Raw genomic sequence first — 24,569 nt, 5'->3', positions numbered from 1 at the left:
TGGCATTTGGTTTGGTTGGGCGCCATCTCTGCAGTTTTCATATGTGTTGTATTCACTACGCAAAGGGGAAACACAACTACCATTGCAGAAAATTATCAGAGAAAACACAAATTGAAAAAAGGGGTGTAAATCGGGCGCTTCTAATCAGAATTTAAATATAACAGTGTCTATATACACACTTATTGGAAAACTTTAGTGAAAAAAAAAACTTTATAAACAATCTTACTGGCGAACTTAAAGTGAATAAATATTATCACATGTGAATATTAATACTAATGTGAAAAGAAATTCTGTAAAAACAAAAAACAAATTAACACCACCAATACTGCAAGTGATCGCATTTTTCACAATTTATACAAGGAAGGCTCCAATGTCCATATCCACATTTAATCCCCCAGGGACCAATGTGTCTGATTGATGCTGTAATTTAAAATGTTTAGATACATAGTGTGTGAGCACAGCCTTCTTGATGTTTCCCAAGTGTTCTAAGATTCGGATACGTAGAGGTCTGGAGGTGCATCCAATGTATTGGAGGCCACAAGGGTACTCCAACAGATATACAACATATGTAGATTTACAGTTAATTTAACTTTCTATAGAAAATACTTCGTTTTGTTTGATTTTGGACTGAATATTAATTTATCTTGATCCTTATGAACACATGCCTTACATATGATAAACACCCGAAAAACCCTTTAGTTTATCCATCCAATTCGTAGTTTTTGTCACTTTTCTATTTAAGGTTGTGTGGACCAGCTTGCCTTTTTGATTGGGTGCTTTGCTGAAGATAATATTTGTTTTTTTTAGGTAAGTGGTCTTTTTAATACAGGGTCGTTCCTGATAATGTACCAATGCTTAGATATGTTTTTTTAAATTATTATTTGTACTGCCTCTCTGTTGTATTCGGTGAGAAAATACATAAAACATTTATTTGCTCAGTTTTTAATTTTATTCTTTACACTTCTTAATTCACTTCTTTCAACTTTTTCTATTTTTATCATTGCTTTAGTAATGGTAGTTTCTCCAATACATTGGATGCACCTCCAGACCTCTACGTGTCCGAATCTTAGAATACTTGGAAAACATCAAGAAGGGTGTGCTCACCTACACTGTATCTAAACATTGTAAATTACAGCATCAACCCGACCCTAAACATCTCCAATATAAAGGTCTGGAACATGTTCCCCTTAACTGGATGGGGTGGGGAAGGGAGGGGAAAAGATTGAATCAACTAGCCAAACATTGAACTTTTTGGGATTCACAAAAGGTTCACATTGGCCCCTGAGGGATTAAATGCGGACATTGACATTAGAGCCTTCCTTGTATAAATTGTGAACAATACATCATCAATACCAATAATTCATTGGAAATATCTATCAAAGGTATATGTCAATACCTTCTTATACATTTTATAAAATAAAATGTATGATTTATATATATATTATGTTCACTAACTTCATGTGTTCTCTCACTTTCCTCCATGTAGATATGGGCCAAATTTTAGTTGCGTCGTATTATTAAAATATATTTGCCAGTATTATTAAGATAGGTATTATGATCCTCTATATGAGAATTTTCACATTTGGAGATATATATGAAATTAAGTTGGAATTGTTCTTTTGTACATTTGCTATAATAGATTTGTCACATGGAAATTTGTCAATTTTTACTATCAAGTTTGATTGAATATTGTCGAAAGTTAATTACATTGTATGGCTATCAGCCTATAAATATCTAGTTGGGAGTAGACAGGTTATGATTCCTGAAGCTGTTCGCGAAACGAGTAGAATCCGTCCAAGCTGTGCAGAATAGGAGATGAGGAAACCTGGCAAACGGCACTAGAGTGTCCCTACCAATCCCACCCGCAGTGGAGTCGTCACCGGAAGTGATGGCGGGAGTTGGAAAAGACGTGCGCGGAGATTGAGACGCCACGGACAGAGTCCCCAGCCCTCGTACAATACCTGTTTCACATGTGCAAATGTGAGTGTATCATCACCTATACATGTTGTTATTCATAATACTGTATATCTTTTGGATATACCACACTATGTGAGTCTCTTTTCCTCTGAGTGATATAAGAAGATTATCTACAACACATTACCCTGGGAAGACCCATATTGATGTCCTCCACTACAACTGCTCCAGTTAGAGAGAGCATGAGTCTCTAACATGCTTTAATCCAAAGAGGAAATCTGCGAGTGGAACAATATCACTTATACCTAGAAATCCATTATACCGCACTGGTCACACTATTTTGTTCTTTATTTATATTTTCATATACGCTGTGAACACACTGAGCGCTCACCTGGAAGAAAAAACACAAAAAGTATCGGTTTGTTTTTTTAAAGGAGATTCTATAATGTAACCGAAGATATTGTTATGTCTTTATTGCAATTGAAATAGATAATAAATTACAGTATACATTTTACATTTCTAAAAGGGAGACTGCATATTTTAAATTATGTTGTGCAAATTAATGCAGCACTGTTGGTCCTGGAGAAGTGTAGATTTGTTGCAAGTTGGGATTGCTTTTAATGAGAGTTCTTGGATGTAATATTTGTGTACACGCTATTAAATCTATATGAACTCTCTCGCGCGACCATTAAATTGTACAACATTTTATGACAAAGCTCCTTATTAAACCAGTCAATGGTGGGAAAATCACCTACCCTTCTGACAGCAAATAAATACATTTCTCCAGGAGCTTCTTGAACTGATCATATTTGTCATTTCTTCCCCCTCAAAACATTACTTTGCTGCTCATGTATTGTATCATTCTCTCAGAAGACTTTTGCTTGACATATTAGGCCATTTTCGCAGTACAGAAAGGCCCATAAAACTGAGAAGGGGTTTGAGAAATCCGCACATTTTAAATTTAGGAAGCGTAATATACCATCTCCTTTATATATATATATATATATATATATATATATATATATATATATATATAAAACAGACCATATTCAAGATATCAGGTACAGAAATTAATTAATACACCACAATTAAGGGACAGATCAAAAGATAGACCAGAAAAAGTTTAGAAGAGAAAGTGTTTTGGCAGAAAAGCGTTGGCCCCAACTTTCCAGGAGACAGTTTAAAGTTTGATGCTGTGATTGCAAACATTCCTCAGCATATGTTACAGGAATAGACCATGTAATAATTAATCATTTCAGTGCTAGGTGGGTTCAGAACAAGTGACTTGGCTGCACAAAGATAATGGCAACAGACATGCTGTATTTAAAGGTGACCCTTCCAAGGCCAATGGGAACTAATGGCAGCAGGAGGGTAGAATCTATTTTTAGGATGGAGGTGCAGCACCCCAAGCATTTCTAGTTCCAGCCCTCATGATTGGCAGTGACATGTTTAAGGGGTCACATACAGTATAGGTGGTGATTGATGCCTTATTTACCAAAATCTGACACCTATACATATTAATCATGTTTGAATGCAAACATGGTGAGCGGAGAGTTAGGAGCGGTTTCATTTCCTCTGCCTACTCCCTTTTCTGAACGATGTTCCAATTAGATTGTAAAAATGTTTGCAAGAGATATTTTTAGGCTGGCAACATGGAACTGCACCTATAAGAGCTTGTACAGCCAGGGCCAGGGTAAGTATGAAGCCAAATAACCCTTCAAGACGCAATCTCCAACTTTTCAGGATATCCACGCTCATTCCTTGAGTTTCACCTTGCATGGGGCAAGTTTGTTAAAATAGGCCTAAGCAAGGTCATCCTTGTCAGGTTCTACAGCAGATAAGATCCAGTTTCCAGAAGTATGGGCCCATTGCATTTTAGCAGAGGCAAAAACATGAAAGTATGGACAGAAGCTATAGAAAGTAACAAGAACCCCTATTCACCTAACATAACCCTATGTTAAAGGGTCCTTCTTTGAACTGAAGTCTAAGATTACACAAAAGTGACACCTTGTATTTCCTAAATCACAACAGAACGTCCTTGGAAAAATGAAGCTGGTATTTCATAGGTACACAAACAGGAAAAAAAAAAAGACAGCACTACTTCCATGCAGGGTGAAACAGATCAAAAACGAGAGCGTTCCCAAAGTGGAGAAAAATGAACTAATTTAATGGATCATAAAATGCATACATAGGTAGGAAGCCCACACCTACGCGTTTCAAGCCTTAGCTCTTAATCAAGGTGAATAAGAAATGTACTTATTGTAGTAGTATTTGTGTGCGTTGTGAGCGCCATCGTCTCCGATCCCCTCCACTTCCGGGATCGCCAAAAAATGGTGGGAGGCTGTGACGTCATCGCAACAAACAAAACTTTATTCATAAACGTGCCTTGCCAGCACTGTTATTATAAGATAATATGTACTGCCTACTAATCCCATCTCCTCCCAGGAGTGTCAGTGACGAGGGGATTGTGACATCAGCGTATCACAACAACACGAGGCAAAACTTTATTGGCAAACTTATAACAAAAGTACACACACTCCGGTTGTAAACAAGGTTAAAACCATATTGAATTGAACATATATTATAAAAACCATAAAATGAGAATAATAATGAAGTATATAGAAAAAAGGAAATAATGAAAAAAGAAGACACAAAATACATGTACAAATCAAAGACGTCCTATTGAATATTAGTGAGTGTATATGGAGGTCCTTCAATGTATTTGCAATTTTATTTTAATTAAAAAATAAATAATCATCTATATAACTATACAAAATTGTCTAATATTTATGAAAATAGCCTATAATATTATTTATCCCCTCAGAACAGGGCATTGCCCTCATTGGCTGAACCGCGCACGTGACCAGGGCAAGTGTGACAAATTCAAAAGTATTTGTCTCGCCAAGCAGCTGAGCGCGCGCATGCACGCTGGTCAAACACATTGTCGTAATTTATTTCATTGCACCGAGCACGCATGCGTGCTTGCTCTTGGCCTGGACGAGCCCTTATGGTGTCAAAGTGTGTGTACAATTGCGCTCACGGCGCAATCAAACACATGGAAGCCTATCCGAATTTCCATAGTGCGTGCGCGCAGAGCTGCTTGCAGAGACAAAATATTTTGTATTTGCCGTACGACAGCCGGATCACGTGAGCGATTCGCCCAATGAGGGTGAAACAGCTCTGTGACATCATAGCTACACCCCTAAAAGTCACCCCTTCCCGCGTGCGCAACAGCACATTTCTACATGGCCAGATCTCGCCCCAGCATGTGACAAGGCGCTCGAGAGCGAGCACGTGTACCTAGCATGGCTGCGGCCTAAGGAGAGACAGTTCAAAGATAAGCTTTGTTTCTTGATCTCTGTCTGCAATTGTCTAGCATAATTACATACATGCAATATGCACTGAAGTCGCAATCTTGGTGACGAAACGCATTAAGATGATGGCATTATATCTTCTTGCATGAGCTCGACTAGGCCACATCCTACTCGGAGTGTGTTTGAGACAGCGGAATTTGAATATCCCCTGCATGAAAGACTATTTTATTGGGACTCTTCAGATTGAGTGCCCAGCAGGCCTGCCTAACATCTACTTGGTGAGGACTGCCAGGACTGAGACCTGACTGGAGAGAACTGCTGGCTGGTGATATATTCACACAATGCTGTTTTTAACTGTATCCTAGTGAGTGTTCATGTTTCCCTTCCTCCCCCTTCATTAAATGTTAAACTTTTTTACGCTATGGGGCACATAAATACTCTCATTTTTCAGACTGCCCATCTGGTGTACACACACACACACACACACACACACACACACACACACACACACACACACACACACACACTTAAATATACATATTGTTTACATTATGATATATACACATTTGATTTTATAAATGAGTTATTTAACATTAAATACACACTGGCATAAGGTTTAATTCACCTATCTGAGCTACAGTACTCTGCATCTTTGATATTATTCTTCTGCACCGAAAGTTCTGTGGGGAAGATCATGTGACCAGGCAGTCATTAGATACAATTAAGCTTGTGCTATGCTTGAGAGGGCAGGGCTCAAAAAGAAGTGTGCCTTTGTAAAGTGTTGCTATAGGAACAAACATGCTTGTTACATTATAAAACATTAAAAATTGTCTTTCAAAGTGGTTTCAATCGCAGATAGGGGCCATTACAGGGTGTGTGTGGTGCATATCGGCTGGTAACAAGAGGGCCGAGTCATCCGCGATGACTTTGGGACACAGGAACAGGCTTCTGGGGTCCATACCCTACATCAGGCCTGCACAACTTGTAAAGCGAAAAAAATAGAGATTGCTTCCGAGGTTCACAGCACCTTCACTCAGCCAGTTGTATGAATATAAAAAAGTTTATTAGTAACCAGCAATGTACAACAGCATGAACACTCTTTCTTTGAAAAAGTCCTGGCTTGGACGAAACGCGTAAGAGTGTTCATGCTGTTGTACATTGCTGGTTACTAATAAACTTTTTTATATTCATACAACTGGCTGAGTGAAGGTGCTGTGAACCTCGGAAGCAATCTCTATTTTTTTCATCTGTGACGTCATATCCGGTTGGGGCACGCAGACGCCAGCAAGCAGAATCCCAGCACACAGAGCCTCCAGGATCAAGCTTGCAGCCGCAAACAGGTACGGCTTTCAAGGGACCTCCAGGATCAAGCTTGCAGCCGCAAACAGGAACGGCTTTCAAGGGACCTCCACGCGATACACAGGGGAGACAGGTGAGGATATATTGGTAGCCGGGCCGTGATTTACTTGGGGGCGCCCCCTTGGGAGGTGTCCCCTTGTACCTCTAACCGGTTTTCCAGTACCCCACTCCCCTTGTTAGTATCGGAGATACCCATATATTGCCTTATTACCTGCATCACCTATATACCGGCGTCAAACCTTCTTTCCTAAACACACTCCATAGTGCCTGGTAGTGGCCTCGATAATTGGGGTTACCCTATTTTTTCCATCAACTTGTAAAGCGAGAAGGGCCGAACTGCTCCAAGAAAAACAGATTCGGGCCGCACGGGTAAAATCATCATCATCAATCATCATCATCATATCTCCCCCAGCACCTCATCATCATCCTCATATCTCCTCCAGCACCCCATCATCCTCATATCTCTCCCAGCAGTCCTCATCATCCTCATATCTCCCCTAGCACTCATCATCTTCATATATCTCCCCCTGCACCCCTCATCAACCTTTGCGAGGCTCACCCTCTATCTCACACCCCCATCTCTCCCCCTCACCCATACACAATACTCCCCCTCCACATAACACACAATACCCCCTTGCAGACCACACACATCCCACCCCCTGCACCTCACCCCCTCTGCACCTCATCTCACATCACTCTTCCCCCTGCACCTCACATCACTCCCCTGCACCTCACATCACCCCCCTGCACCTCACCTCCCCCCTGCACCTCACCACACCTCCCCCCTGCACCTCACCTCCCCCCCCTGCACCTCACCTCACATCACCCCACTGACACTCTGCCACTGCCACACTGCCACTCTGACACACTGCCACTGTCACACTGACACTCTGACACACTGCCATTGACACACTGACACAGCCACACTGACACTCTGCCACTGACACACTGCCACTCTGCCCCAGCCACACTGCCACAGCCACACTGCCACTCTGACACACTGCCACTGACACACTGCCACTGATACACTGCCACACTGCCACTAGCTCTGAGGAGCAGCTGCAGGGGGGGGGGGGGGGTGTCCTACCTTTCACTGTGGAGCATGGCTGGATGGGGAGCCATCTTGGTCCCTGGCAGCAGGCACCTCACTTCCTGCTCTCACTAACAGGGTCCGCTGTCACTAACCCCGCCCCACCCTCTGCAGTCAGACCGACCGTAGCTCTGTTCCTTCTCTCCTCTCTGCAGGGGATCGCATCAAACTGCTGGCTCCTTCCCTAATAGGCAGAGCGGGCTCAGTGGGTTGGAAGTGGTGGGGAAGGAGGGAGGGCATCACGATGCTAGCGCTCCTTAAATGTGTCGGCAGAGCGGGCTCAGGAGGGGGTGGGGAGCGTGTCAAAATGCTGGCGCTCCTTCCCTCCTGTGTCTGCAGAGCGGGCTGGGGGGGTGGTGGGGGCATCGCAGGCCGCACATGGAGTCCAGGCGGGCCACATGCATTATGTTGTGCAGGCCTGCCCTACATAATACTTAGCAGTGCAGTGCCTCCATCTGCCGTAGTCTCCAGGAGTATGGAGGCAACCTCCCATGGTAGAACTTGTACCTCTCCTCCCATGGTAGAACTTGTACCTCTTCCCCCAGTTAGATCACACACCAGGCCGGAGGTATATTGCAAACAGGAACGGTTTATTACTACACACTTAGCAGTAACACAGATACGCAGCAGTCGTCTGCCCGATATAGGTCTCCTTAGATCAGCTCTCTTGGAGATGGTCCCTGGACCGCCACAACAGGCCATGGGCACCCGCAGCTGTCCTAGCTCTTCCCCCACCTCCCTAGCGGAGGCAGAAGTATAATCACATTCACTCCTCCCCGCAGGGAAGAGCACATGGGTAGGCCCCTGTAGAGGGAGAGGGGGATTGGCCCGGTATTAAAGGGGTTGCACCCCATATGGCCACCCCGACCTCACCAGGGAGGCAAGGGGTTAACTGGACTGCGGTTACACCTTGTCATGTCAGGAAACTGTATGTTCCCCTGTTCCCATGTTTCATTATAATCCTGTATTTTAATGTTTTAAAGTGCATTTCTGTATCTCCAGTTCTGGAGGTCACAGAGAGTTGATATTTGGCCAATATGTGGAGGCACTGTAGGCATTAAAAACTGGCAAATTTCGACCCACTGAGCCCACCAGAATGGAACTTATTAATATGTGTAGATATTAAAGTGTATATGTATGGTATTTTGGATCTGCTCTGACAATGCAGACTCCATCTGCTATGCTAATAGATCATGAAGGGCAGCCGGCTGATTGAGCGTAAGCACTGTGATCAAAAGTTAACTGCCTGATTGTTTACACTAAGTACTAATCAACCGACCAAGTACTAATCAGCAGACTCTGCCACTCTAATTGTTACCTGAGGGTGGAGAATCATCAAACTAGAGTGGTTTGTAAGTGTTATGTCTACACCTACAAACAATGCAGATACTTCATTTGGTAGACATTATGGGGCTACCCATAGAGTCCCAGTACACATGGGCTAATTAGCTGGGGGGCATGGGTTAATCTGTGTCTCCACGTTAGGGATTGGATACAGATAATTGTTCACCAATAGTCTGTATTCAATGTTAAGAATAGGGTTACACAGGTATATAAACTGTGTCAACCCTACAGTTTTTAGTTCTTCTTCTGATACCACCTGGAATGTCACCGGATTGCTGGAGAATTGCTAGCTGATACTTCTCCATTCCCCAACCCTAAGTAAGTGTTACCTTCTTGTCTGTTAATTGTACTATATTGCTGTGTTCACCTTTTTTAAGGAATAAATATATTTTATTATATGTAAGCCTCGTTAAGTTCAACCCAGATATTTGGTGTTCATTATATCTTGTCATAAACTACCGTTACAGCCCCAATCTCAGGCTCCCAGACGTGTGACCTGCCTTCCTCAGGGGGAAAGAACAACCTCCAAATTTAGGGCGGTCCTGTCCTTAAGAATAGCCAGAAGGCAGGCACCCCGTTGTCCCAGCTACAACAGAATGTACCACCCCCTGCTGTCACTCAAGTGAAGTACCAAAGATGAAGGGGAAAACCCACATACCAACTACTGACAAGCCTGTGAATGCCAGGATTCACTGCCAGCCCATTGGGTAGAATAGTAGCCAGGAGTTATCCCACTTCAAGTATTTTCTCATAGTAAAGAACTGATTTATTTAAAAAAAAAAAAAAAAACACATTTCAGGATATTGCTTGAACTGCAGCTTTAACCTCTTAGTGGGGGATTCACGCACAGCGACCCCATAATAACAGACATCAAAAGATTACAGGGTTTGTGTTTAAAATTTAGACTATGGCTAAAAAAAAAAAAAAAAAAAGTGGTCGGGGGTGGGGGGGATTTGCGCTGGGAAATCCGCACCAACAGCACCCGAGGAACCTGTATAAAAACTTTCCTTTGCATATTTGCAGTCTGCAATAAACCTAAGAAAAAGAACTCAGATACTGTAGCACTCAATTATCAATGATGGTTAGTGAATTAATTAAAAGTAATCTTTGGTAATTGATTAAGTATTACAATAAATGGTGTATAAAGAAAGGTTAAAAATAATCATGACATAAATATGTCAGATGACTGGAACTGTGCCAGTAGTAGCGGATCGCTACTTAAGGAAAGACCCCTATTGTCGGTCTAATGGTAGCAGTGTCTAATTGCTTGAGTTGATAAAGGTAAGTAATAATACTCCCCCTTGGCCAGGGTGAGGAGTAAAGTGATATGGAACTGCAGGTGGTAATTATCGTCTGCTGCTATATGATATAGCTGAGAATCGTAGTATATGCTGTAGTGTATAGGTTTGTTGTAGTCTGTGTATCAAATTGACACCAAATAGCTATATAGGTGGAGGAACAATAGAATGTAGCCTTAATTGCTTCTCCTTAGTATAGTGATGTATAGCTAAAGTATAGCCATATATAGCCCCATGCTCTAAGTCCCGTGGTCATAAATTACCATCAGTGGCAGTTAGATAACAGTGACTTCTGAAGTCTTGACAAAGCAGCAGACGCGAAACGATCGTCGACGGGGGCATTTTAAACTGTAGCAGTGTCAGCTTTACCTTACCTTTTCAGTAGTGAACTGCAATAAAACTATGGCTGCGATTTTGAGGTGAATGGTTACGAACGCCATCATTATAGCCACTATAGCGATCTTAGCACTCCACTGCTATATTTCTCACAGTGTTTAGAAGCGGATTACAATCCTGCATGCAACCTCATTCAAACGGGGCTAAATAGCTGACGCACAGGGAGTTCCTTACGCTTGTTACTCCCAGTGCTCTGACAGCATTTCACTGTTATCAAACTGCCACTGATGGTAATTTATGACCACAGGGGACTTAGAGCATGGGGATATATATGGCTAAACTTTAGCTATACATCACTATACTAAGGAGAAGCAATTAAGGCTACATTCTATTGTTCCTCCACCTATATAGCTATTTGGTGTCAATTTGACACACAGACTACAACAAACCTATACACTACAGCATATACTACGATTCTCAGCTATATCATATAGCAGCAGACGATAATTACCACCTGCAGTTCCATATCACTGTACTCCTCACCCTGGCCAAGGGGTGTATTATTACTTACCTTTATCAACTCAAGCAATTAGACACTGCTACCATTAGACCGACAATAGGGGTCTATCCTTAAGTAGCGATCCGCTACTACTGGCACAGTTCCAGTCATCTGACATATTTATGTCATGATTATTTTTAACCTTTCTTTATACACCATTTATTGTAATACTTAATCAATTAACAAAGATTACTTTTAATTAATACACTAGCCATCATTGATAATTGAGTGCTACAGTATCTGAGTTCTTTTTCTTAGGTTTATTGCATATACAATTCTCAGAAAAGCACCTTATCCACACAATACTTATCTGTCAGCTGAGCAGAGGTTAACCTTCCTTTCCTACCCCTCCCCTACTTATCCCACGGTATATATATTTGCAGACTGACCAGATTTCCTTAACTCTTCCGTTGCCAAAGGCATCCGTACTGCACGCCACGCACCTCTGGCAGTGAAAGGGTCAATGCACCACAGAACTGTCTCGCTGGTGCAGGAAAACTTGGTTTACAAGCCCACAAATTTGCACTTTTAAATGCTCGCTTGACTGCATTTTGCCTACCCTTTCCTTTTTTGCAGATCAGGGAGGTCCTGCAGAAACCGGGCATTAAAAACTCAGGCAGAAGGAGGAAAAAGTAAAGCGAGAAGATACAAACTACACGAGACAGGAATAGGGCAAACAAATGCAACAGACACAGCTGAAGAGTTTAGCTTGCCCTGCTAAGCAGAATTACTGTGGCAGAGAACATAAACGTGGATATAAAAAAGGCTCACCCTCTTGTTCTCAAATACCAACACACCCCTACGGCTATGAGAAGGAGAAAGACAATAACTCCGCAGACTCCTCCTTAAGAAAAAAGGCAAGAAACAGAAAATATTAAATACGAGCACTTCCCTCTTGATCTGTAGCATTTACTTTCTGCTGGTCTGATCAAGGCAAATCCACATTAACTTCCGGCATTTTCCGCCTGTAACTGGGTGGGCTGATACACGATCCCCTTTCCAGTTGGGAGGCTGGGCGTGAAATGTGCAGCCGCAACTGCATATTAGAGGTTCCCGGTTCTGTACAGCTGCATGAACCTGAATTGTTTTATTGTTGCCTGGGAGACCTAAGAACATAGCTATTCATTTAATGAGACCCTTTTCCCAGTGTTGACTCTGATTTACAGTCACAGCTGCCCCTGTCCATTGTTTTTAACCAACTCCCCTCCACCTTTTCTCCCCCCGCCCCCCAGCTAAGATCTGTTATATTCCATTCCAGGGACTATATCGCCCATCATACCCACCACTGAAAGTAGCGTCAGTACTGTCCCTTCCAGCAGAAACAAAATGGAGGCTTAAATCTCCCACATCGTGTGGGCCAATAGGAAGCTGCAAAAGCTTCCTATTGGCTTGTGTCTCACAGGGGGATTTAAAGACCAGAAAGCACCAGCACTACCTTTACCAGTAGAAAATGTCTAGGTCAGGGGTGGCCAACTCCAGTCGTCAAGCACCACCAACAGGTCAGGTTAAGGATATCCCTGCTTCAGCACAGGTGGCTCAATCAGTGGCTGTCATTGACCAAGCCACCTGTGCTGAAGCAGGGATAGACTTAAAATCTGACCTATTGGTGGTGCTTGAGGACTGGAGTTGGCCACCCCTTGGCTAGGTCCTCCGAGCTGTAAGTGAGGTTGTTCAGCTGGGTGTGGGTGGGAGCTGCTCCTTTCATTAAAATGTTTTTGTTTTCATCAGTGGTGTGCGACATTCTTAATGCAAAGTCACGTGGCGGCAGGGAAGCACAATACCTTCCTGCCTGATCAATTCGCTGCACCTCCTATCCAGGCAGGTCTTACCAACAGGAAATTATCGCCGTTAAATTTGTACTTGTTCTGGTTACAGAATAATGTATTCTCATCAATGACTGGAGCGCGGTTAAATTTCACATGCACCAACATTTAGAAAATAAAAAGAAAACATTTACACAAGGCTAAATACGTTTCAATCAAATAGTTGGTTAGCAGTACAAATTATATTGTAGCTTTTATTACCTGTACTGACCACATGCTGGGAATAAACAGATGCCAGTAAAGATTTCTCTTGCATATTTAACTCATCTTATTTGAAATGGGATTCCAATCTACAGGTAATGATGTCCCTATAGACTTTCATGGGATCCCCTTCCCAATAAAATATATATGTTCCCATAGAGCGTTTCATTGGATCCGATCTAAGTCACAGTATATTTGTCCCCATAAATTGTCAGGATACATCGTTTTTACCCGGAACCCCATTAAACTACCAATTCTATACATTGAAGAAAAAAACATTACCTGCCAAGAAATGATTTTCTGTTGCTTGCACAGGTTTCCTTCAACACAACCAAAACAAATTTGGTGGGGAAGGTGGTGGGGGTGGTGTGTGTGTGACAGGGTATTCAAATCACTTACCTATAATGAGACCGGTATTGGAACCTAATAAGACAAATGGAACATCTGCATCAGTATGTTATATTCTATATATCTATATATAAAACTGAAATGTTTGTCTCTGGTGTTGTGCGTTTTCTCATTGGTTGGCCCCTCTCGTCGCTGGCAAGTTCTCCCATTGGCTGAGGGGCAGGGTGACATCACACACAGGGGCTCACATGCACTCTTCAATACTCCTCATTGCAGGTAAGCTCTCCCGGCGCTTCTCCTCCTCAACCCCGCGCCTAGCCACACTCAGCGGGGAGGGAGGGGGGGAAAGAAGCGCCGGGGACCGGGGGGGGAGGAGAAACGAGCGGTAGAGGACGGGGAACGACTGGAGGAGATAGGGGGCCCCAACACCTCACCTCCACTCCTCCTCCTCCACACGCGAGCCCCGTACTCTCTCCTCAGCAGGGACCTCCGGGGGGAGAGGGTGGGGGAGGGGGTAACGGAGCTTAACGGGGTGGGGGGAACCAAGCTGGGAATGGGGGGGGAGGAGGAGAATGGAGCTGGGAACAGGGGAGGGAGCAGAGACAGAGGGGGAGCAGGAAAATTAACTCCCGGGCAACGCCGGGTATATCAGCTAGTTGCATAATATAGTATAGTCAGAGGCAATCACCCTAATCCCCAGATTTTTATGGGGGGAGGGAGGGTCCAATAGGATGCCACAACCGAAGTGCTTGCAGCTTCCTATTGTCCCGAGATTTGGCAGCTATTTCCACCTCCACACAACCTCAGACATACAACCTAGCTGAACACAGCGCGCTTCAACCAGTTTAAAACTTTATAGGGTAAAGGTGAAATCAATGTGAACAGTCATTTAACTTAAAGCAGCAGCACCCCCAAATAGACAAAAATGAAGTCATCCACCAGAACATTCCTGCGGTTGTGTTGATAACTACACGTTAATAGATAATTAAAAGTAATAGCTTAAGACAAGCGATTGCATGGTGAGGGTGACGGACAGGCGCCATTTGACCCTCCCAGGGGAAGCAAACTTTCAGCAACTGGGTAACTCTGGAATTCAAGTGCAGAATTAAAAAAAGGGCGGGGTGGCTAAAAACTGCAGCAAAAGGACTTTGCAATGATGGGAAGGAGAGTATTTAACGATGAGTAGAGGATTCTGACTTTCATCCTTTGGTAACCCATGGAAGCAGCTACTAAGTCATGGGGTCTGGCACTCCAGGGGCCCCGCGACAGTCGCTACATCATAATCTCACTGCTCATTCAAAATGAAACGGAAGAGGACTCCTCTTTGAGTCATCGGAGCGGATCTTTCACAGGATCGCTAGTGCTGGAGGGGCCATGGCACTCAAAGGGTTAAGAAAATCTGCAATTACACATGTATCTGGCCCCTTTAGTCCCAATCTTAGTTTCTGTCTCCAAAATATTAAGCATTTTACAGAAAGCAGGCACCTGACCTACCTGTTGGGGCAGAAGCTTCACCTCCTTTAGTTGGTTTGTTGGTAAAAGCGGGATCTGCAGGTAAATAACACATCCCGTGAGCAGAGAAGTGTCATGCTTCCGAGAATTCACAACAGTTAGCAGTGCAACCCATCACGAAAACAGAGCGGTTTGAATGAAGTGAGAGACGGCACAAGGAATACATTGACTTTTACAGAAATCTCATCTCAAACAACCCTTTTCGCAGACTCTGCCGGCAGAGAAGGGATTAAAATAAAGCAAAGCATGTAACACATACATAACCTGTATGAATTTCTATTCTATCATATCAAATCAGCATAACATCCCAGAAGAAAAAAAAAAGAGCATTACTGATGAGACAGAGGCCCCAGAATGGGGTCGTAGGCTCCTTAAGGGCTGCGACATCCTGATTGGCGTGAGCTGGGGGGTCGGATAACCCCCCTACCCCCACGGAGTGGGAAGGCTGCTTTTCCCCTCCCATCTAGGGGGAGGGGGGTGAGAGGGTTTAAAGAGAGGGTCCCTGGGGGGAAGAGTCAGAGCTAACGGAATTCCCACCCACCCATCCCCAATGTTTGGCTATTGTATTAAACTGTTTGGAGTGTTATATTAACATGATTTGTGTCACACAGGAGCAGTTTGTCTCTCGTCACAGCGGAGCTGCCGCGCCAGCCAAGCTCAGGGGACGGAGAACGGGCGAGGACTTTAGGGTCCGCCTGTCAGCTGGAGTCCCTAGAACAGCGCGGCAGGCTGGAGGCACCGGCTCTAGGGCCGGGCCGGCCTATGCCCAATCAACGCTGGTAAAAAGCTGGGCGCCAGCATAAGGGCTGGGCCTAAGCTGACCATAGGGGCGGGAGGGTGAGGGAAGCAGCCCAACATCGGCTGAATGAGGATCTCCCCCTCCCATTTTACAGTGCTTTTGGGCAGGGGGAGGGAGCGGGCCAATTGCTGGCTGCCTGGGCAAGGATCTCCCCCACATGCACATGATACGGGCGGGGGGAAGGAGCGCGGCCAATTGCTGGCAGCTGGGCAAGGATCTCCCCCCCATTTCGCATGGATCCTGCTGGGCTGGCGGGCAGGCTGGTTGATTTTAACAGCGGGTGTTAAAATAAAGCTGTGACCTTTTCTTCCAACCTTGTGTGGTGTGACGTTATTTGGTTTAGCGTTACAAAGGAGGGGCGGCGCTTAAAGCCTTTATTATAGAAACCCCCAAAACTCCAACATAAAGCAGTAATGAGTACACTACAAACTTCCAGCTGCCTAAAACAACATTTCTACTACTCAGAGTCGGTACCCCCAACAAAAAAGATTCACCATCTCTAAAACATTTGAAATATACCAGGCACAAAGCCCAGGAAAACGCTGCACCACAAAAACGCAAAAGGGAGATAGTAAAAAAACATTTTAATGTGAAAAAAAGAGAAGGTTACACTGACATGTTTCACCAACAACTGGCTTTATCAAAGTTAAAATACAAAAAAAAACTAAAAAAATTCATTATGGAATGAGTCCCCAAATAGTTGTAGCAATGGTAATTATAATAATATTGTGTAATACAACACTAACCTGGCAATAGTAATTAAAATAATAATAATATCGCCAATTGTGTAATAAACCTAACTGCTTGTCCATAATGAAAAAATAAAAAAGTAAAACTAATTTATATGAATCATAATATCATTAGAGGTACGAATCCCTCAAAAACCATGGCTAGAACTAAAGCCCCAGTCCACCGCGGAATTTGTATAGTTATATATCCAACTCTGCATATTACAAAAATCAGATAATAGTGAGCGGTACACCATTAAGACAGATAAACAAACATTACATGTGGATGAGTGTGCAATATAAATACGTAAACATATATGACTATTCATCAATTTAATTGCACAAACATACCGCCAGATAATACAAGGTAAGAATATTAACATCACCATGTAATGGATGTCTACTGGGGATATTAACCAGTGTCTAGAATGTATATCTATATACATGTAATATATATACAGCTAAACCCCGTTATAACGCGGTCCTCGGGGTCCACCCCGAGACCACCGCGTTACTAATGGGGTCGCGAAAAAAATAAATGGCCGCCGCTTTAGCGCATATTCATCCCGCGGGACAGGAGATGGGAGCGGGGATGTCCCTCCGGTCCCCGCTTCCCCCTGTCACTGCGGGCCTCCATGAGGTCCTTCACTGCAACATGTCTGCCTTTTGTATTCTGAAATAGGCCCCTCGTCCACACATTTTTAACAGTGCTAGTAAACGATCACAGCTATTGAGGGCAACATGAAAGCTAGCTTCAGTAACTGCTGCGTGCCCAGAGCAACTGCGCATGCTCAGTATTAGTAAGTCAGACATTTCGCACATGAAGCAGTTCCGGTCTGCACCAGCTGTATGAGCCATGTGTCCGGCGAGAGCAGGGATCTGACACGCAGTTCCTGCACCGCTGCTCTGTGGTGAGCCTTGTTGATCATCTCCTACCCCCTGTGTGCTGAACTATAGTCCGCACCATGCCTCCCACCATCCTGCACCACAATGCTGCGGGTAATGCCAACCACTGTGTGTGTTTGTCTCAAACAGTGTGGAGTGATTGTGTACGCAGTGCCATGTGTCGTTTTGTCTGTTATTGTGTCGTGTGTTCTGCTGTTAAATCATGCAGTGCTATGTGCATGTATGGTTGTGTATTGTCATTGCGTCTTGCAGTCTTGTGACTGTGGCATGTTGTCATTGCATCATGTTGTGCTTTTTATAATTGTCAGCAATTAACAAATGTCTTCTGATCCGGAGAATGGCATTTAAGTTAATAGTTGTGATTTCAAAGCCACTGAAGTGTTGGATGCTATTTATGCTGGAAATAACAAACTGCCTTAAGTACAGTAGTGAGTGACATTTAAACCATGTGGCAATCATATTGAATGACTGGTGTGGGCTGTCCATGTTGTGTAACCCCACTTTGAGGTGGTAGCCAAACAATTTCAGATTGTGACCACATTCCCTATAATACTTAATTTTCAGTGCAGTGAGGCACTCTGATTGTTATATCCTGTTCGTGTTATTTTGTACATTAGTACAGCAATACAATTACAGATTACCTGATAGCTGTGCAACATCTGAGTGTCATGTGCCCTGGACCTTTGTAACTACAAACTGGTCTGCAATTCTCTGATATGACAGGCTGCCACACACACTTCCACATCACAATTCTGCCTGTGTGTTCAGTATTCTTGTTTGAACAGACACTAAAGCATAAGGTAACCCTACAAAGGCAGAATAAATCAATACAGGAAAAACTGCTATAGATGAATACGTGGACGTTTGCTATACAGTGTAGGTGTAAACATTAATTGGGAGCCATTTACAGGTGTGAGAGAGAATGAATCAAAGCCTGTTACAGGCGTATGAATGAATAAAGTTGCTGGATGCCTGCAATAGGTGTATAAACAAATTATTGAAAGGGAGTGTGCTATAGATGTAGGAATAACTATAAATGGGAGTTTGCTATTCAGTAAATGGGAACTGCTAGAATTGTATGAATCAATTTTAGCCTGCTGTGTGTGTGTGAGTGTGTGAGTGTCTGTGAGTGTGTGTAAGTGTGTGTGAGTGTGTGTGTGCAGTGTGTGCAGTGTGAGCAATGAGCAGTGTGCAGTGTGTGCAGTGTGTGTGCAGTGTGTGTGCAGTGTGTGTCAGTGTGTGCAGTGTGAGCAATGAGCAGTGTGTGTGCAGTGTGCAGTGTGTGCAGTGTGCAGTGTGTGTGCAGTGTGAGCAATGAGCAGTGTGTGTGCAGTGAGTGTGTGCAGTGTGTGCAGTGTGCAAAAAAAAAAAAAAAACGGGAGCCACGGGAAAACCGCGTTATAACCGAATCGCGGTATAGCGAGGCGCGTTATAACGGGGTTTAGCTGTATATATATATATATATATATACACAAATACAAGAACATATATGTTCTATATCTATCACGCATTAAAAAATAGTGTATAATTAAGTTATCCATAATATAGATGGAGATTATGCATCCTGAATGTATAAGATAAATACACTAAACAAACAGGGAGAAGAAGTGGCTCAGTGAGTAAAGACACAGACTGGCACAGAGTTTGGAGCAGGGGAACCTGCTTCAATTCCCGGTGTCGGCTCTATGTGACCTTGGGCAAGTCACTTTATCTCCCTGTGCCTCAGGCACCAAAAAATAGATTGTAAGCTCCACGGGGCAGGAAACGCTACGTAAAACTAGTAACGCTACACAAGAACATGCTATATATATATAAAAAAAATATATTATAATAGTTGATAGAAGTTAAAAAGAACAATTGATCTTTTACCAAATTTGTTTACAGGAAAACATATGCAAGCTCTATTGTATCAATTGATGACATCCCTAAAGGATACAGAAAAAAACCGCATAATATTATGCCATTAGCAGAAATAATTATACAGTTACAACGAATAGTATTATGAGACTGGCAGAAAAGGAAGCACTGGATCACTCACAAAAGCTACTAATGTCCCAGTCAGTGTTGAGACCAGATGGTGTTCTAGTGAGTAAAGTGAAGATCCAGTACATCTATCTTCTGTCAAGTCTCCTACATCGATCTCCACCCCTAACATGCGGCGGAATGTGTTCAATACCCTTAAACGTAAACAAATCCGCTTTACCCCCAGGGCAAGTTGCTGCATGCTTAGAGACTGGATGATTAAGGTCTCCTCTTTGAATTAATCTTAGGTGTTCTTGAATGCGTTGCTTAAGCAGGCGTATCGCACGCCCTACATATTGTTTTCCACGGCCACAGGTAAGAAGATAGATAACAAATTTAGTTTCACAGTTTATAAATGAATAAATACCATAGCTTCTACCTGTGACTGTAGAGACAAAACGGGACAATACCTGCATAGCAGGGCATGTGATGCAGCGATTGCATCTGAAAGTGCCATTTGGTCTAGTGTTGACACCTAAATCAGTCTGAAAAAGACTTGGACACAAATGATCAGCTATTGTCTTTGCGGAAGACAAATCCTCGGGCCCTCACTGGTAAGGGAGCCAATTGCAGGATCAAGTAGAAGTACTTTCCAGTGTTTTTTTAACAATGGCTTTAATACACTCTGTTTGCTAAATCGGGTAATTAACAAGGGGAGGTTAGTTCTTCCTGTATCCCTCTTTAATGTACTCGCTATATCTATACACAGTACCTCATTAAATGCTTAATTCAAATCATCTTTTCTATACCCCCTGCCTAAAAACCTGTCCAATAGATCGTGGGATTGTGTGAGGAAGTCCTCATGATTCGATCAATTTCTCTTTAGTCTTAATAGTTGCCCCTTTGGTATACCCTTCAAAAGATTTTTTGGGATGGCAGCTGTCAGCACGAAGAAAATAATTACATGCATTAGGGTTATGATAGACATCTTTATGTATTTTTAGTTCCAAATCTACATATAAAAGTAAGTCTAAATAATGAATATGTTGACAGTGATAATCATAAGTGAATTTTAAAGATTATTATTGTTAAGTGTGCTAATAAAAAGTAATAGTCTAGTGACATAACCATCCCAAATAAAAATTAGATCATCAATGAATCTCCTATAAAACACAATGTGATCCCTAAAAAGGTTTGTATCTCCAAACACGTGGAATGACTCCCACCAACCCATGAAAAGGCTGGCGAAGGAAGGGGCAAAACTCGTGCCCATAGCTGGTCCACGTGTTTGGAGATAGAAAACTCCATCAAATAAAAAAGAATGGTGTTTAACAAAAAGTGAATAACATCCAAAATAAATGTGTTCTGTGCCGGTGAAAATGATGATTTATCAAAAAAAGTGTCTGACAGCTGCCATCCCTTGCGTGTGTTCAATAATCGAATAAAGGGACACAACATCCAAAGTTACCCAAAGGTAACTACTCTTCCATTGTATGTTCTGTATTTTGTTAATTAGATCACCACTATCCATAATGAACGAGGGCAGTTGCCGCACAAGTTGTTGTAAATAGCCATCGGCATAATGAGAAACACCATCTCCCAAAGATCCAATACTTGCCACTATGGGCCTCCCAGGAGGGGAGACAAGTGTTTTATGGATCTTTGGGAGATGGTGAAAGATGGGAATAACCGGATAAGGATTATACAAATAATCAACCTGCTTGTCATCTAGAACAGCGTTTCCCAAATGGTGGGTCGCGACCCGGCACCGGGCCACGGCACCAAAATTGCCGGGTCGCAGCGAGGCTGGCCGCGCGGTGTCTCACCCCCGCCCCCCCCCCCTGCTCGAGTTAAAAAAAATGGCAGCGATTCCCCCCGCGGTCCCGCGCGCATGCGCAGGGCAAGCAGGGCCCGCTCCCTTCCTCCCCCCCCCCGCTCCCAACGTGGGACGGAGGAGGAAGTCCTCTGTGGCCTGCTTCCTCCCGCGACCCGCTTCCAGAGCTCACCTCCCGTGGCACCTCCTCCCGAGCCCACCTCCCGTGGCACCCCCTCCCGAGCACACCTCCCGAGCTCACCTCCCGTGGCACCCCCTCCTGAGCTCACCTCCCGTGCCACCCCCTCCCGAGCTCACCTCCCGTGCCACCCCCTCCCGAGCTCACCTCCTGTGGCACACCCTCCCGAGCTCACCTCCCGTGGCACCCCCTCCTGAGCCCACCTCCCGTGTCCTCAAGCCCACCTCCCGTCCCGGGCAGCAGGGGATATCGGGGGCAGCAGGGGATATCGGGGGCAGCAGGGGAAAGCGTCCGGCGGCAAGGTAAGTCACCCCACCCAGTCACTGTCAAAGTCACTGTCACCCACCCAGTCACTGTCACCCACCCAGTCACTGTCACCCACCCACCCAGTCACTGTCAAGTCACTGTCAAGTCACTGTCAAACCCAGTCACTGCCACCCACCCACCCAGTCACTGTCACCCACCCACCAAGTCACTGTCAAGTCACTGTCAAGTCACTGTCACCCACCCACCCACCCAGTCACTGTCAAACCCAGTCACTGTCACCCACCCACCCAGTCACTGTCACCCACCCACCCAGTCACTGTCACCCACCCAGTCACTGTCACTCACCCACCCACCCACCCAGTCACTGTCACCCAGTCATTGTCACCCACCCAGTCACTGTCACCCACCCAGTCACTGTCAAGTCACTGTCACCCACCCACCCAGTCACTGTCAAGTCACTGTCACCCACCCACCCAGTCACTGTCACCCCACCCAGTCACTGTCACCCACCCAGTCACTGTCACCCACCCAGTCACTGTCACCCACCCAGTCACTGTCACCCACCCACCCAGTCAGTGTCAAGTCACTGTCACTCACCCACCCACCCAGTCACTGTCAAACCCAGTCACTGTCGCCCACCCACCCAGTCACTGTCACCCACCCACCCAGTCACTGTCACCCACCCACCCACCCAGTCACTGTCACCCACCCAGTCACTGTCACTCACCCACCCACCCAGTCACTGTCACCCACCCAGTCATTGTCACCCACCCAGTCACTGTCACCCACCCAGTCACTGTCAAGTCACTGTCAAGTCACTGTCAACCCACTGTCAAACCCAGTCACTGTCACCCACCCACCCAGTCACTGTCACCCACCCACCCAGTCACTGTCACCCACCCACCCAGTCACTGTCACTCACCCACCCACCCAGTCACTGTCACCCACCCAGTCATTGACACCCACCCAGTCACTGTCACCCACCCACCCAGTCACTGTCAAGTCACTGTCACCCACCCACCCAGTCACTGTCAAACCCACCCACCCAGTCACTGCCTCCCACCCAAGTGTCCCAGTCCCCCCTCCCCCCCACCCACCCAGTCCCCCCTCCCCCCCACCCAGTCCCCCCTCCCCCCCACCCAGTCCCCCCCTACCCCCCACCCACCCAGTCCCCCCTCCCACCCACCCAGTACCCCCTCCCCCCCCACCCACCCAGTCCTCCCTCCCACCCACCCAGTCCTCCCCCAGTCCCAGTCCCCCCTCCCCCCCACCCACCCAGTCCCCCCTCCCCCACCCACCCAGTCCCCCACCTCCCCCACCCACCCAGTCCCCCCCTCCCGCCCACCCACCCAGTCCCCCCCCTCCCAGTCTCCCTCCCCCACCCACCCAGTCCCCCCCTCCCACCCACCCAGTCCCCCCCTCCCGCCCACCCACCCAGTCCCCCTCCCCCACCCAGTCCCCCCCTCCCACCCACCCACCCAGTCCCCCTCCCCCACCCACCCAGTCCTCCCCCTCCCCCCTCCCACCCACCCAGTCCCCCTCCCCCACCCACCCAGTCCCCCCCCTCCCCCCACCCAGTCCCCACCCTCCCGCCCCACCCACCCAGTCCCCCCCTCCCGCCCACCCACCCAGTCCCCCCCCTAAGTCCCCCCCATCCGCCCACCCACCCAGTCCCCCCCCCTCCCACCCACCCAGTCCCCCCCCTCTCACCCACCCAGTCCCCCTCCTCTCACCCACCCAGTCCCCCCCTCCTCCCACCCACCCAGTCCCCCCCTCCTCCCACCCACCCAGTCCCCCCCCTCCTCCCACCCACCCAGTCCCTGGCCCCCCCTCCAGTCACTCACATCCGTCATTGCCTGTAATTCACTGTTTGTGTCTGTGTGCGTATAGGGGAGATTGAGTGTGTGTGTGTGTGTGTGTGTGTGTCTGTATCAGTGTATGTGTGTGTGTATATATCAGTGTGTGTGTGTGTGTGTATCAGTATCAGTGTGTGTGTGTGTGTATTAGTGTCTGTGTGTATCAGTGTCTGTGTGTGTGTATCAGTGTCTGTGTGTGTGTATCAGTGTCTGTGTGTGTGTATATCAGTGTCTCTGTGTGTGTGTAGCAGTGTCTCTGTGTGTGTATCAGTGTGTGTGTGTGTGTAGCCGTGTCTCAGTGTGGCTGCGTGTGTGTGTGTGTGTCAGTGGCTGTGTGTGTGTGTATCAGTGGCTGTGTGTGTGTGTATCAGTGGCTGTGTGTGTGTCTGTGCAGGCCCTATAGGCGATAAAAATTTTTAGTGGGTCACGAAGGAGAAGTTAAAAAATAACCGGGTCACGGAAAAAAAAGTTTGGGAAACCCTGATCTAGAACATATAACATCCTGCCCTCATCCAGGAGGTCCCGAAGATCTTTTAAATAAAGAGTAGTGGGGTCTGAGCGTAGCATAGCATAGGAAGAACCATCACTGAGCTGGCAAATCGCCTCCCTATGATAGTCATCCCTATGCTGCACCACGATGGCCCCATCCTTACCAGCTCCCTTGATAACTAAAGATTTATTAGATTTTAATGAGGCCAAAGCTTGTTTTTCTTCCATCGTTAGGTTAGATTTAGCAAAACCTTTATTCTGTAAAGGGGAAACATCAAAACTGTAACCCCTTGATAACAGGAGCAAGTCCCTCTCCACAAGCTTTTCGAAAGTGGAGATGAAATGTCCTTTGACAAAGGTGGGGTTAAACAGACTTCTTATGCAGACCCGAGCCTTTTCTTCCCAAAAAGTCTGACACCTCAGTATCGGGTATTTGCTCATCCAATAGATCA

General features: G+C 45.5%; 1 protein-coding gene across 9 annotated transcripts in view; it reads right to left on the bottom strand.

The window, feature by feature from the left end:
• LOC142503145 (membrane cofactor protein-like) overlaps positions 1-24,569 on the bottom strand; it is a 78,220-nt gene that overhangs the window by 10,839 nt on the left and 42,812 nt on the right. For 5 of the 9 annotated variants that reach the window (XM_075615207.1, XM_075615210.1, XM_075615212.1 and 2 more), the window contains 3 exons: positions 15,081-15,134; positions 13,638-13,661; positions 11,986-12,058 (listed from right to left, as the gene is read on the bottom strand). In XM_075615207.1, coding sequence (XP_075471322.1) covers positions 11,986-12,058; positions 13,638-13,661; positions 15,081-15,134 — 151 coding nt within the window. Of the gene's footprint in view, positions 1-2,219; positions 2,306-11,985; positions 12,059-13,637; positions 13,662-15,080; positions 15,135-24,569 lie in introns of those variants that run through there. The other 4 variants (XM_075615211.1, XM_075615215.1, XM_075615209.1 and 1 more) reach the window with 3 other exon arrangements.

The sequence above is a fragment of the Ascaphus truei genome, chromosome 9 (genome assembly GCF_040206685.1).
Source record: "Ascaphus truei isolate aAscTru1 chromosome 9, aAscTru1.hap1, whole genome shotgun sequence".
Taxonomy (NCBI): Eukaryota; Metazoa; Chordata; class Amphibia; order Anura; family Ascaphidae; genus Ascaphus; species Ascaphus truei.
Note: the sequence above shows the minus strand (reverse complement) of the source record. Positions and strands in the feature narration are given on the sequence as shown.